General features: G+C 36.3%; 2 protein-coding genes across 2 annotated transcripts in view; one reads left to right on the top strand and one right to left on the bottom strand.

Annotated features, from left to right (window-relative positions):
• EIF2S1 (eukaryotic translation initiation factor 2 subunit alpha) overlaps positions 1 to 14,361 on the top strand; it is a 28,106-nt gene extending 13,745 nt beyond the window's left edge. Inside the window, exons 3-8 of the mRNA XM_050797063.1 lie at positions 2,524 to 2,603; positions 4,546 to 4,697; positions 8,523 to 8,629; positions 9,458 to 9,555; positions 10,320 to 10,463; positions 11,169 to 14,361. Coding sequence (XP_050653020.1) covers positions 2,524 to 2,603; positions 4,546 to 4,697; positions 8,523 to 8,629; positions 9,458 to 9,555; positions 10,320 to 10,463; positions 11,169 to 11,294 — 707 coding nt within the window. The 3' untranslated portion in view covers positions 11,295 to 14,361. The remainder of the gene's footprint in view (positions 1 to 2,523; positions 2,604 to 4,545; positions 4,698 to 8,522; positions 8,630 to 9,457; positions 9,556 to 10,319; positions 10,464 to 11,168) is intronic.
• The window catches only part of ATP6V1D (ATPase H+ transporting V1 subunit D), a 163,130-nt gene that overhangs the window by 34,260 nt on the left and 114,067 nt on the right, over positions 1 to 14,803 (bottom strand). The window lies entirely within an intron of this gene.

Below are 14,803 nucleotides of genomic sequence, written 5' to 3'. Positions count from 1 at the left end.
TAACTTTACGTTGGCTGGGCATGGTGGCTCAGGCCTGTAATCTCAGCACTTTGGGAGGCCTAGGTGGGAGGATCACTTGAGCCCAGGAGTTCGAGACTAGCCTGGGCAACATAGCAGGACCCCACCTCTTTTGTTGTTGTTTCTCACTTCTTTTTATTTAAAAAAAATTTTTTTTAAGTTTATATGTGCTTTTATATGATCAGTTAATTAACAGAAGTACAAAGGCAGCTGACCAAAGAAAAAAATTATCTTTTTAACAAATGGTGCTGGGACTACTGGATGTCCATAGGCAAAAAAGAAACTCAATTCAAACACCTCACCTTATACAAAAGTTACCTTAAAATGAATCATAGATGTAAATGTAAACTTCTAAATACCTCTAGAAGAAAACATAGGAATCTTTCTGACCTTGGATTAGGCAAAGATTTCTTAGATAGCATACTAAAAGTGTTATTCATGAAAGGAAAAATTGATCAATTGAACCTTATCAAAATTAAGAACTTATGTTCTTTAAAGACACTGTAAAGAGAATAAAAAGACCAACCAGCATATTTTAAAAACTCTTGACAACCTAAAAAAAATCCTGTATATAGGCTGGGAGCAGTGGCTCACACCTGTTATCCCAGCACTTTGGGAGGCCGAGGTGGGCAGATCATGAGGTCAGGAGATCAAGACCATCCTGGCCAACATGGTGAAACCCCGTTTCTACTAAAATCAAAAAATTAGCGGACATGGTGGTGCATGCCTGCAGCCCCAGCTACTCAGGAGGCTGAGGCAGGGGAATCACTTGAACCCAGGAGGCAGAGTTTGCAATGAGCCGAGGTTGCGCCGCTGCACTCCAGTCTGGCGACAGAGTGAGACTCCATCTCAAAAAGAGAAAACCAAAAACAAAGCCTGTATCTAAACCATCAGTTTTTAAAGGAGCAAAAGTTTTGAATAGATACTTTGCCAAAGAAGATAATTGGATAGCAAATATGCACATGAAAAGATACTGAACATCATTAGTCATTAGGAAAATGCAAATTAAAACCACAGTGAGATGCCACTGCACAGTCAATAGACTGACCTTTTAAAAATCAGTTGAGAGACATGGAGCAGTTCTAACTGCTCCACATTGCTTATGGGAATGCAGAGTGCCGCATTCACTTTGGGAAAGTTTGGCAGTTAAAATTAACATGTACTTAATGTATAACGCAGCTGTGCCATTTCTAGGAAAATTTATTTTCACAAAGAAACTTGTATCCAGTTTTTAGTGGCTTCAGGGGTGATGGAACTTGATTTTGGTGGTGGTTAAATGACTATTCTTTTTTTTAAACACAAAGAACTTAACACTAAAAGTGGTGTATGTACACTATATGTAAGTCATACCATTTTTAATGAAACTGCTCAGAATCTGAAATAAAATCAGTGTATATGAACAGAATATAGGAGGAAAACTATCAGCATTTTAATAGATGTGAAAGAGCATTTGACAAAATTTGTCACCAATTCATAATAAAAAGTCAGCAAACAAAAACTAAAAGAGAATTTCCTAATCTGATAAAAGAGTGTCTAGAAAAACGCCACAGACTTATGTCCTCCAGTATTGAAAAAGAAGACGTTCACTGTCACGCTGTTACTCAGCATTGTACTGGAAGTCATTGCCAGGCGCAGGTTTGTAGGTTTCAGCCGTTTTTTGGCTACTTGACCTTGACAAGTTACTTAACCTCTCGTGGGTTTTAGTTTCTTCAGGTTAAAAAGAGGTGGGGCTGTGGGAAATAGGATGATAATCTACCGTGCAGGATTGTCGTGAGGGTTCAAGGAGATGTTTAAGCACCTAACATATATAAGCACCAACAAGTAACGTAGTTACTTGTATATGATAGTAATACAGTAGATTAGTTTTAATTTGTTCAGTGTGTGAGTGTGTGTGGAGGGTTGTGTGTGTGTATCTTCTGTGAGGATAGCCTCTTTCTTTAAAGTAAATGAACATCTTAGTGAATTCCTATTCTGGAGAAGGAAAAGGAAGAAATAGGGGAAAGCTAGGCATTTTGACTAGCTTTCATTTGGATAATTGAAAATTATTAGTTCTCTCCAGTAAGGTAATGGAGAATATATAATTACCTGATAATAAAAATTTATTTCTGAAAACAATTCAGAATATCTCGTCTTGTACAGACTGAGTATCCCTTATACCCAAATCCAAAATGCTCCAAAATGTGAAACTTTTTGAGGATCAACATGACACTCAAAGGAAATGTTCATTGGAGCATTTCAGATTTTGGATTTTCAGATTCAGGATGCTCTGACTAGTAATACATTGCATATATTCCAAAATCTGGAATCCAAAACACTTTTGGTCCCAAGCATTTCTGATGAGGGATACTCAGCCTTGTAATACTTATGCAGTATTTTGTTGATATGATTTTAGTAGGAAATAATTGTAAGTATGCCAATCAAACACTTAATTTGGTCTTCAAAGCTGGTTACAATAGTGCAGTGGCACCTGGACAGAGATAAGTTTTTCAAAATTTTTTTGTACAGGATATATTGATTTGTCAAAAAGAAGAGTTTCTCCAGAGGAAGCAATCAAATGTGAAGATAAATTCACAAAATCGAAAACTGTAAGTTGATCTTTGAGTCAAATTAGTCCACTATCTGTGAGTTTAATAAATAATTTGAAATCTTAATTTCAAAAGAGTATGACTACGGTGTTTTGTTTTGTTTTTTTATCTCATACTGCTGCTACCTTAAAGTATTGCTTATGATCTAATATTCTCAAATCAATACTAGAAGTGTTTTGAAGCCATTTTAGGTTAAATTAACTGTGGGTGACTTCAACTGGTTTAACTTGTTTCCAATTGGAATGCCTCATAAAATACGGGGTTTTTTTGTTTGTTTAAATAGAAATGAGGTCTTGCTATTTTGTCCAGGTTGGTCTCATACCCTGAGCTTCAAGTGATCCTTGAGCCTCGGCCCCGCAAAGTGCTGGGATTACAAAAGTGAGCTAATGCGCTTGGCCAAAATACAGTTCTTGATTTTCAACCCTGTTCTGGGATAAGGGTAACAGAGATAGCCAGCTATTATATGTTAAAAATGAACAGGGGTTTATAAAATGTCTGTGAATCCAGGAAAGCAAGGCAGAGGCCTGTTACTAGTTTTGGGTTTTTTTCCCCTCCACTAGTTTATTAGGATTATTTCTTTTTACTTTTTTTCTTATTTTTGCTGTTACTTCCTACTTGTCATCCACAGTAAGCACCAGCAAAGCAAAGATAGCCGTTCAATTTCTTCACATTTCTTCTGTCAGTATTTCTCTTTTCTCAGGCCCTGTTTAAGTTATCCTTCATCCTCTACATCTTCAGTTCTGTGTGTGTGTGTGACAAAGTCTCGCCCAGACTGGAGTGCAGTGGCGCAATCTCAGCTTACTGCAACCACCTCCTCCTGGGCTCAAGCGATCCCCTCGCCTCTGCCTCCCAGAATGTTTGAGATTACAGGCGTAAGCCAGTGTGCCCAGCCTATCCTCAGTTCTTAGTGGTACTGTTTGTATTGCTTCTGTTTTCTTTGCCCTTCTCTGGTGTCTGTTCTTTTCTGCTATGAGTGTTTCTGTCCTCAAGATAAAATATCAAAAAAAAAAAAAAAAGTTTCAATGAAGAGATTTAAAAAAATCATGCTTAATCCCAGTAAGAGAGAAAATGAAGGTCTAAAAGCCATCAGTTACCCAAATCATTTCCTTTGTTTTAATGATGTATTTACAGTTATGCAGTGTGGTTTACACATTTGAAAACACTGTCAGTAAAATCTCTTCTTAATAAACTCTAGGACCTTACCACTTAGAATGTAGTCTCTGAACTAAGAGCATTGGCATCACATATTTTTTAGAAATACAGACTCTCAGGTCCCACTAACTTTTGAGAAGCACTTTTCTGGGAAAATTCCATATTTTTTTGTCTCCTTAGGATATTATTAAAATGAGTGTGTTAATAGATCTTATCGAGATGTTAAAATGGAAGACTTATTCAATGTCAGTATCTTTTCTCACTCAATTTTTATGTGTAACTGTGATGAAGACCTTTTTAATACTTTTTCTCTGCACCCTATGTTCATTTTAGGAGGTAAGAAAAAGTTTGGCAGGTGGGTAAGATTACAGCAAAAAAAAAAAAAAAGAGCTTTTAATCCTGATTCTGTCCTCATGAAGTAATAACAACAACTTGTATTTGTATAATAGTTTTCCATTTATAGTGTGTGGTTTCTGTATATTTGATCTATGCGAGCACTCTCTGTAGTAAGGAGAGATACTAGTATCTTCTTTTTCCAGAGGAGGAAACAAGTTCAGAGATACTGTGTTATTGTCAAGACTTGATCCAGGTCTTAGGACCCTAAATTGTATACTGTCTCTACTTTTTATACCCATTTAAAGTGAATATTTCCCTATGGAGAAAGAACTTATATGGAGATCTTTTGTTGTTAAGGAATTATTGTAGTAAAATTATTTATTAAAATGTAAAAATATTTATTTTTTATAGATCCCTTATCTTTGAATTATTAAGCTTTTCATTTTATTTCTAGGTTTATAGCATTCTTCGTCATGTTGCTGAGGTGTTAGAATACACCAAGGATGAGCAGCTGGAAAGCCTATTCCAGAGGACTGCCTGGGTCTTTGATGACAAGTACAAGAGACCTGGATATGGTGCCTATGATGCATTTAAGCATGCAGTCTCGTAAGAATGCCTTCTTGACTCTCCTTCTACCTTGCTATCACAACTCTTAACCTGATATTTAACAGCACAGCATCCATGTATAAAGTACTTGCCAATTTTAGATTAAAATATTTTGTGTTGGCCAATAAATGGGCCAATCCTATATGGTCAAGTCTGTGTAGTTTTATGTATCATAGTTATGTAGATTTATAAACTATATGGTTTATCTCAAAAATTTTCCTTTCCTGGTTATTGTCCTAAGTGGCTATAGGACTGAAGAGCATGTGTCACCAAAAACTATAACCTCTTGTTTGCTCTACCTCTTTTGACTCTCCTTTGACTTTCAGCCCACACCACTTGACCCAGTCTTCCATGTAGCCTTAGCCTGGGCCTTACTATCACCAGGATTTGCTCTGCCACTAAAATCTTTAATTCCCACTTTCTGTTCTTTTGCCCCAGCCTCCTATTCATCTAGCTCTCAGTTGGTCCTATTATTTGTCATCTTAATTCTGTATGTTAGGCTCTGATTCCAAACCTTTTTTCTCCCTGTCTTTTCACCATTTCCTGCCTTCTCTTTCTTATCCAACATAGGCACACCATGATCCATCATTTCAACGACTTTCTTGCCATTATTATGAGCTTTTGCCCTGTTTTTCCTTCTGATACATCCAGCCTTGGATCGATGTTCCGGCCTTCTCTGTACTTGTAGAGTGCTGCTAGGAAAAATCACAGTCTTGCAGGTTGGTCCACTGCATATTCATGGTCTCCAGCCTCAGCTATTCCACATTCTCTCTGCTCCTGGTCAGTTCTTCTATAGTGGCTATTTTAGAGCTTTTCCATGTTCTTCCTCGGAAAACCACTCTATCCCTGTTCCCTGCCTCTTGGCTGGTATGCTCACTACCTGTTTTATTTTATAAAGAAAATAGAAACCATTGCACAAGAACTACTTTTCCACTATCTCAACAAACTTACATATCTCCGTCCCACCTGTCATTTCTTCCTATGCTGCTGTCACTGGAATTTGTGTCCTTGCTCTCAAACTAATCTTGCCACCTGTGCCCAGCCATTGCTCAGAGATCTCTATCAGTCACTTTTTCTCTTGGGTCACCTTTCCCTTTATTGGTTTTGCTCCATCAGCATAAAAATATCTCTGGTTTCTTCCATTTATACTATAAAACACACTTCTCAACTTTTCCTGTACTTTCTGTTGGAGCAAACACTGCGTCCTCTGCTTTTAACAGCCACACTTGGCTGTGCGTGGTGGCTCATGCCTGTAATCCCAGCACTATGGAGGCTGAGGTGGGAGGATTGCTTGAGGCCAGGAGTTGGAGACCATCCTGGGCAGCATAGCAAGACCGCCATCTCTTAAAAAAAAAAAAAAAGTAGCCAGGTGTAGTAGCATGTGCCTGTAGTCCCAGCAACTTGGGAGGCTGAGGCAGGAGGATCACTTGAGTCCAGTGATTTGAGGTTTCTGTGAGCTGTGATTTATGATTGCACCACTGCACTCTAGCCTGGATGACAGAGTGAGACCTTGTCTCTTAAAAAAAAAAAAAAAAAAGCCAGACTCTTTCAGTTCTCTACACTTGCTGTCTCTTTACCTCCCACTCCTTCCTAAACGTTAAGGGGTAGAGGGGAGAAAAAAAGAGAATAAGTAGGACCCAGGACCATTAAGAGTCCCCCAGCAAGCCAACTCATCTGGAGTTCCAAATCGCTTCAAGTTTATTCTCATGTGACTTTTTATTTATTTATTTATTTTTATTTATTTAATTTTTTTTTTTTTGGTATATCACGTGGTAGAAAAGGTGGAAATAGTAATAATAACTAACATTTATATAATTCTAACAACGTATGGTATAAATGCTATTATTATCCTTTTCTTACAGTTGAAGAAATTGAAGCTGAGATTAAGTAATTTGTTCGAGGTCACACAGCTAACAAATCATAGAGCCAGGCAGTATTCAAACGCATGCATTCTGGCTCCAGCAGAGTTTGCACTATTAGCTATTAAACACAACTTTATATTTCTGTCCTGCAGTCCTCAGTACATTTCTTAATTTCTCTCAACTGTCATCATCTGGCCTCTTTAGTTACCTCTTTAACTTCTAGCTCCAGCAACCCCTTGTTACCACTAAGCCTTGGCATGTGTTACTCCCTTTTCCTTAGCACTCTTTTCTTCATTCATGTAGGGACTGTCCAGATTTAACTAATGCTAGTTCTTTGCATTTTTTTTTAATTACATAAAATTTCTCACATAGTTGGAAACAATGTTTTACCTTTCCAGACTTACTTTCCTCACTTATCAGTGATAACCACTATTCTGAAATTATTATGTGTCAATATCATTTTTTATTGTTTTACTACATATATGTGTCTATAATCGTTATTTAAAATGTAACCTATTGTATCTTTTTGTAGCTTGCATTTTTACATATAAGGCTGTTACTAAGCAGGATTCCCCCACATTGATAGGTGTATACTTGATCCATATTAATCTCTGTATAGTATTTCATTGTGAGAATATTCTTTATCTGTTTCTATTAGAGTTGTTTAGGTAATTTTCCCTTTTGTCCCATTTGTCAAACAGGGCTGTGATGAATACCGTATGTGTCTCTATATGTAGTTGTTTCAGAGTTTCTAATATATATGCCTAGGAGTGGAATTGTTGGGTCATAGGATTGATTATATATCTTTAAACTGACTTGGTTTCACCAAATTATTCTTCAAATTGATTCTACAATTTATATTCCCTCTAGCATTTGTATAAGTATTCCTATTTCCCCTCATCCTTGCCACAATTTCGTATATATCTGATTTTTTTTTTCTCGTTTTTCTAATCTAATGAATTCACAGTAGTATCTTCTGATTTGCTTACTCCTGATTGTTGGAGAGGTCAACAGTTTTTCATGTTTATTGACCATTTGTATTTCTTCTATGAAACATCTGTTCACCTCATTTGCCCATTTTCTGTTTGTCATCTTGTTTCATAGACATTTATGTTGGTTTGTCTTCTTGTTACTTTGTTAGCTGAGTAAAAGTTCCCTCTACCCAAATTCTCTTGCCTTTTATTCCTAACAAGACCCCTTGCTTATTAAGCCTGAAGCTTCCTCATGCTATTCCTTTTTTATATGACGTAACTTTCTTTTTTTCTTTTTAATAGAGATAGAGGTCTTGCTATGTTGCCTAGACTGGTCTATGAACTCCTGGTCTCTGTGATCCTCCTGCCTCAGCCTCCCAAAGTGCTGGGATTACAGGCATGAGCCACTGGTGCCCAGCCTTGTGTATCATAACGTTTTTACAATAGTTCTACCTTACTTTTTACAGTGCTACTCCTCTTTTAGTCTTATTTCATATTTTCATCTGTTCACTCATTCAGCAAACATACCAGTTAATAAGACCCTGGTCCCTGTCCTGTGGCACTTAGGAAGGTCAGATGAAATGCTACTTTTTGCATGAAGCCCTTCCTGACCTCATTAACTGGAAGTAATACCTTCCTCTCCTGATGCCCACAGACGTACTGTTACATTTAAAAATTTTTCCATGTTTTTTTTTCTATTCAAGCTAGATAATAAACTCCTTGAGGCAGGGACAGCTAATTGCATGGAAGTAATCAATTATAGTAGAATATTAGATGTGTTAGGCATTAAATTGCTTGTTCTAGTCAGATCACTAAAATGTTGATTTCACTAATAACCAGTTGGGGTATAAGTGCAAAGCTAAGATTTGAATTCTAGTTGTTACACTACAGCCTGTGCTTAACTATTGTATGCATTGTTCCATGGTGTTTGGTTTCACATTTATCAGTAATATAACCTTGACCTTTTGTTATTTATTTATGTTTTTGACCAGAGACCCATCTATTTTGGATAGTTTAGATTTGAATGAAGATGAACGGGAAGTACTCATTAATAATATTAATAGGCGCTTAACCCCACAGGCTGTCAAAATTCGAGCAGGTAAATGATTTTCTAAATGATTTTTACAATATTTTGCATGCATCAAAAAAGCTATTAAATAATGAGACTTACCAAAGTATATGTTGCTACATCAACATCTATAAATTTTTCTAAATGTTTGTTTTTTATAACAGAAGCTTAAGAAATTATTTTGGCTTCTGAATCATAAAATTTATATATTGACACAAGTAGAAACAGTCTTGTGAGTTCAGCTAACCTAAAGGTAGCCCTTTTTTTAAAAAGAGGGGTTTGATTGTTTTGTTTTAGTACATACTTTAAAATATTCCAAATGTTTACAAAGATGGGACATACCATGCAGAATTTTCTCCCAACTAGCCTTTTCCACCCAGTGTATCATAGGTACCCTTCCATTGCAGAACATAGGAATCTTTCTCATTCTTTCTTATGCTAGGTAATGTTTCATAGAACAGATAAACCTTAACATAAACCAGTCCCCTCCTGATGAACATGTAGGTTGTGCCAGTTTTCTCACGTTACAAGAAAAAAGCTACAAATTAGCACCCTTATATTATACATATGTACCCATTTACACAAATGTTCTTCAAGACAGATTCCTAAAAGTAGAATTTCTTAGTCAAAGGGTAATACAATTTCTGAACCGTTTTAGATAAATTGCAGTTACTGTTAACATTCCATCTTTACCACACTCCTCCTTCCCTCCATTTTATAAATAAGGAACTGCAGTATAGAGAGGTTGGATTCAGGGTATTTGAATAGTAGTATATCTGCCACATGTTTGATTTCCTTTAAGCTTTTAAGTATTTTTTGCATTTTTTGGTATCAACTTTTGAACTTTTGTAATTGTAGATATTGAAGTGGCTTGTTATGGTTATGAAGGCATTGATGCTGTAAAAGAAGCCCTAAGAGCAGGTTTGAATTGTTCTACAGAAAACATGCCCATTAAGGTGAGTTGTCAGTTGTCTCCCTTCCGACTGAAATGCCCACCTAAACCAAATAGGCTCTTTGATCTTTGTTTCGATTTTTTTTTTAATCACGTTTCATAACAAAAGTGGGTTTTTTTGCTCTTAAAATTGAGCAGTGGTTCTTGGTAATATTTCTAGATATTTGTGATTTATGTTTAGGCTTTTTTGGTTTCTACTGTTACTATCACAGTGGATGGAGATTCCTATTGGTAGAAAGCCAGAGATGCCAAACCTCCTTTACAATAAAGGGTTGCTGTGCCCAAAATACTGATAGTACTGTAAAAAAGAGTAACACTTTCTTCTATCTGTACACATACAAATTTTATGAGGTTTGATCAGAATCTTTCATTAGTGATAAAATTAACTGGATGACTGTAACTGAGAATCTCGTAGAAGGATTCTTCCATCAGTTTAATTCAGAGACAAATTATCCATTATACTGATGATAACTGCAGTTAATTTAGCCACCAAATGTAACCCAGAAATGATAATTCTTTGTATTCAGTATTGCAGTGGACTGTTTATACTGCATTAGATCCCTGTATTGATTTGCTTTTGCTACATTAACAGATCACCCCAAAACATAATTGCCAATTCTGTAGGACCCTAAATTTCTGTCCTATAGAATTGGCAATTACATTTTGGGGTGATTTGTTAACACAGCAGATTAATAAAATCTCAAGCATCCTAATAGTTGTGGGTTCTATAGGTACATTCATAATTGAATTTCTGTCTTTCTCTTTTAGATTAATCTAATAGCTCCTCCTCGGTATGTAATGACTACGACAACCCTGGAGAGAACAGAAGGCCTTTCTGTCCTCAGTCAAGCTATGGCTGTTATCAAAGAAAAGATTGAAGAAAAGAGGGGTGTGTTCAATGTTCAAATGGAGGTGAGATCAATAGATTCATTTTTAATAATGACTCAGGAGGTTTCTAAAAGGAGTTCTTGTAGGTAAATAAGAGCTGTCAGCCTTGGAATGTCATATTGTAGGATGGTCATTCAGGCCTTTGATCACTAATGGTGTTAGGGGTCACTCCTCACCCCCAGCCAAGAGGAAGGGAATAAACAATATAAATGAGAAGTTTTTTTATTGTTTGAATTTGGATGTGGCGTATCTAAAATTTGATCTCACAATTGGGGAAAAAAAGTTGTCTCCTGTCTTTTCCTTGTCCAACAAGAAAGAAACGTGTGTGTGTGTGTTATATAATGGTTCCTTCTATGGAAAGGACTAGTAAGCTAGTAAGTAGTAGTTTGAGCCTGGAAGATGGTTTTTTTTAACAGGACATCTATTTGTGGTCTTGAAAGATACAGCCACTGGGGTTATTTCATGTTTTCAGTTTTAGCTTATAAAAATGAGAGAAAATAATTTTCCATTTTAATACATACATCCTTTTTCTATACTATTCTCATAAGTTTCACCTATTATTTATGTAATGGAATTTATTAGTAACGTCACTCAAAAGTAAACAGATATTATGATAGAGTTGTTAGAAAAGTGTTAAAGAGAGAAAACATTAGGCAGTAATAGTATTGAAATTAAATTTGTATAGTATTTACTACTTCAGTTTGAAATTATAATACTCTGCTTCCACAGCCCAAAGTGGTCACAGATACAGATGAGACTGAACTTGCGAGGCAGATGGAGAGGCTTGAAAGAGAAAATGCCGAAGTGGATGGAGATGATGATGCAGAAGAAATGGAAGCCAAAGCTGAAGATTAACTTTGTGGGAAACAGAGTCCAATTTAAGGAACACAGAGCAGCCCTTCCTGGCTGTAAATCCTAGACTTGAAAGTTTTCCAGTATTGAAAACTTCAAAGCTGAATATTTTTTATTTCTAAGTATTTAAATGTTCTAACAGATCGGAACATGAAATGCCCTCCTAAATGTCAGCTGTTGTCACACAGTAGCTCCAACACTTTGAGCATTTTTAAGGGAGTGGCCTCATTTCACTAGAGACAAATCTTTAACAATAGTTCTAAAATTGGGCTTGTGATTTCCATTTCTGATGTCTCCAGATTGGCACCCCTTTCTAGTTCAATGCCTCACGAGATTTACCAGGGGCATCCAAAGCAAACAATCCCAATCTTTCTATATAAAATGTATTCAAACAAACATCAAATAAATTTCTGGGATATTTAACTATAGGCTTCTTCCTTCTTGTCACCAGTTAAAAGCATTTTGAATACTAAGACCCTAATTCTTTTATCCTTATTTTAGTCTTGACGTGGAACTGTAGGAGCAGGTGAATAAAGGATCTCTATAACAGATCCTTTCAAAAGAAGAGTTTAGAGAAAATAAATTTAACCACAGTGCAAGTTGACCCTTAGCGGGACAAAGCCTTAAAATGCAATGGAAGAATTAAATTGGTTCTGTGCCTTTTATCTATTCGAGATTGATGACAACTTGTGTGAGAGAATTTATCACACCAAGTCCTTATTGGTATAATAAGCTACTTGCCTTGAGTTTATAATTTAGGGTGGTAAAGTATGTTTTTAAAATTTAAAAAGCAGCTGCGTTTTTTAGTTGGAGTATCATCACCCAATTTTTGATTTTTATTCGTGATATCTACTAGGTGCCACCTAGAGCTCCAGTTCTTTATAACAAAACAGGGATCTGTTTGAACACTTACTGTTGTTGGTTTTTTTGGTTTTTTTTTTTTTTACATGTTTCCATTTCTGTCTTCAAGAACTAATTTGTACATAATAAGTTTCATAGGTAACACATTATTTGAAGTTACAGCTACATTTAGTCCGGTGTGGAAAATCTTCAGTTGCTTTGGTCTGCTTGTCTTCATAAATTTATTCTGTTACGATACTTGAGGTACCAGTTGTATTTAATTTTATTCATTATCCCTAGATAGCTATTAAGATACTTAGATTAGACCTAACCCACCGTAGTCAATCCAAGACTAGACTACTCAATATTAAAGGGTCTGGAAAATAGAAGAGTGTGTTGGGCAGATAGTTTGTACCATTTATGAAGGTTTGCTCCTTTGTTAAATTTAGCAGCCTGTACTAGCTTTTGAAATCCAAAAGTTTTAACTTCCAATGGCTGGTTTCTGAGAGAGTGCCATGATTGCTAGCCAGCATTCCACATTGGGAATAAGTAGAGGAGAACCTGGATGTACTTAGTGGCACATAATTTTCACTTCTGTCTGTTGAGGCATCAAAAAAACAAGTGTAGAAAGCTGGCAACATGAAGAATGCATTCAAAATATAACAGGTGCTCCTTTGTTGTACACAGAGGAATTTTTTTTTTTTTTGAATTTTTTACTGAAATTTGTTTTACTTCAAAAGCCATAACTTGAAAAATACTGGTGGCATCGACGGTGATTTTTATCCCACGTGGGCCTTTTGCTCAGTTCCATGACAATTTTGTAAATTGACCCTAGCCAGAGAATAGATCAGTATTTCACTGATACCATGAGGAAAAGAACAAACAAAACTTAAAGCGTGCATACACCTTGCTAACCTAAAAGCAGGGACAAGATAAATATGAGGACAAGTTATACACCCAGTTCTGAATAACTTGAAGAACAGGCTTGGCAAAGAAGTAAGTTTATCCAAATCTTGACTTTCTGCCAGGCACAGTGGCTCATGCCTGTAACCCCGGCACTTAAGGGGCCAAGGCAGGAGGGTCACTTGAGGCCGGTGAGCTGTGATCACTCCAGTGCACTCCAGCCTGGGTGACAGATCAAGACGCTGTCTCAAAAAAAAAAAAAAAGCCAAAAGTCTTGAATCTCCCATCAAAGCCTTTTCATTAAAAATACGATTTCATCTACTCCCCACTGTACCTTTCATTGATGTCAAGTGGCTATCAATTAATATAGCTGAAAATTAGTGATAGTTTGGGTCTCATTTATGCATAAATTAATTGAGAATGAGTAATGGCCAGGAGGAAATACGAATCTTCAAACCAGTTTTTATTCTTTCTTTTTTTTTTTTGGCAAATGGTGTTATATTGCCCAGGCAGGTCTCGAAATCCTGGGCTCAAGCTGTCCTCCTGCCTCTGCCTCTATAAGAGTATGAGCCACCATACCCCACCCAAACCATTTTTCATATCAGTTATAGCAAAACAAGACAAGCCAGTTCTTAAGTGAATAATGTTCAAAGATAGATCCATAGAGACATACTAAGCACTACATCATGGTAAGCAGAACAGTTATTACTCAGCTGCCATACTCCAGCCATTCTACTTTTACACCAAGAACAAAATGCCTGGAGATTTTTTTAAAAATACAAATGCCACTACCTTGCCGAGACTTGTTCACTGATTTGCCCCAACCCCAAGGTAATGGTCATCTACTTTGCAACCTATGGAGATCCTGATAGCTCCCATACAAAGTGAGGCACACGTGCCAATTTGGAGGCAGGAAGCCATCAAACTAAATGTAGTTTAATTCAGATAAACACCTATTGATATTCAAAAGGCAAAACAAAAAAACTAATTCCAAGGGCATTAGACCTTGGTGAAATGCCAAATGGAAAATGGTGCTTTAAAAGGTAGTCTCTTACCATATAAGGAATAAGTAAAACATTAGCTTGGGATTTCTCATTATTCAGGTCAATGTTTTAGACACAATTAACAAGAGACAGTTCGAACTATTTAAGAGGACAAATTTTTACTTAAGCACTTTGAAGTATCCACTCCCCTTAAATGTAAGTTATGTATTTTATCTGTTGATTAAGGGGAGGTCCAAGCATTTGTACTTGGCAAGAATGCTGGCAATAGCTTGTGCCAGATTACTGTATAAACTTGAAAGGAATAAAAATGTTCTTAAAAAGTATTGTATGATACAGACTTTTCACTACAGATTAACCTCCCAACCGGTGAAGTTTCTTGGTACCTATTTGTCTCAGCTTATGTTCATTTTAAAACCAAAATTTAATGTTTTGATATAAACCTTCCCCGTTTACATCTTTTTCTGTCCTTCAGAGCACTCTTACTCTGCATCTCTAAATGCCCATTTTTCATAGAAAAGCTATGTATGTATTTTTCATATATGTGATTAAGTTCTCCGACAGAGTCCATGACTTCTGTAATGTATAATATTTATGCAGGCTTGTTTTCTAAAGCAAAACAATATTCTCTGAATGTACAAAGTTTGGCCACCATCCCCACTTTAAGATGAAGTATGTCTTAATGACAGAGATACTTGAAATGTTGCTTGAAAACTATAAAACTTTATATGGGACTCTAATAGCCAGAAACAAATGTCAGCTTTTACT

Source organism: Macaca thibetana, chromosome 7 (genome assembly GCF_024542745.1).
Source record: "Macaca thibetana thibetana isolate TM-01 chromosome 7, ASM2454274v1, whole genome shotgun sequence".
Taxonomy (NCBI): Eukaryota; Metazoa; Chordata; class Mammalia; order Primates; family Cercopithecidae; genus Macaca; species Macaca thibetana.
This window is presented reverse-complemented; position numbering and strand designations above follow the sequence as displayed.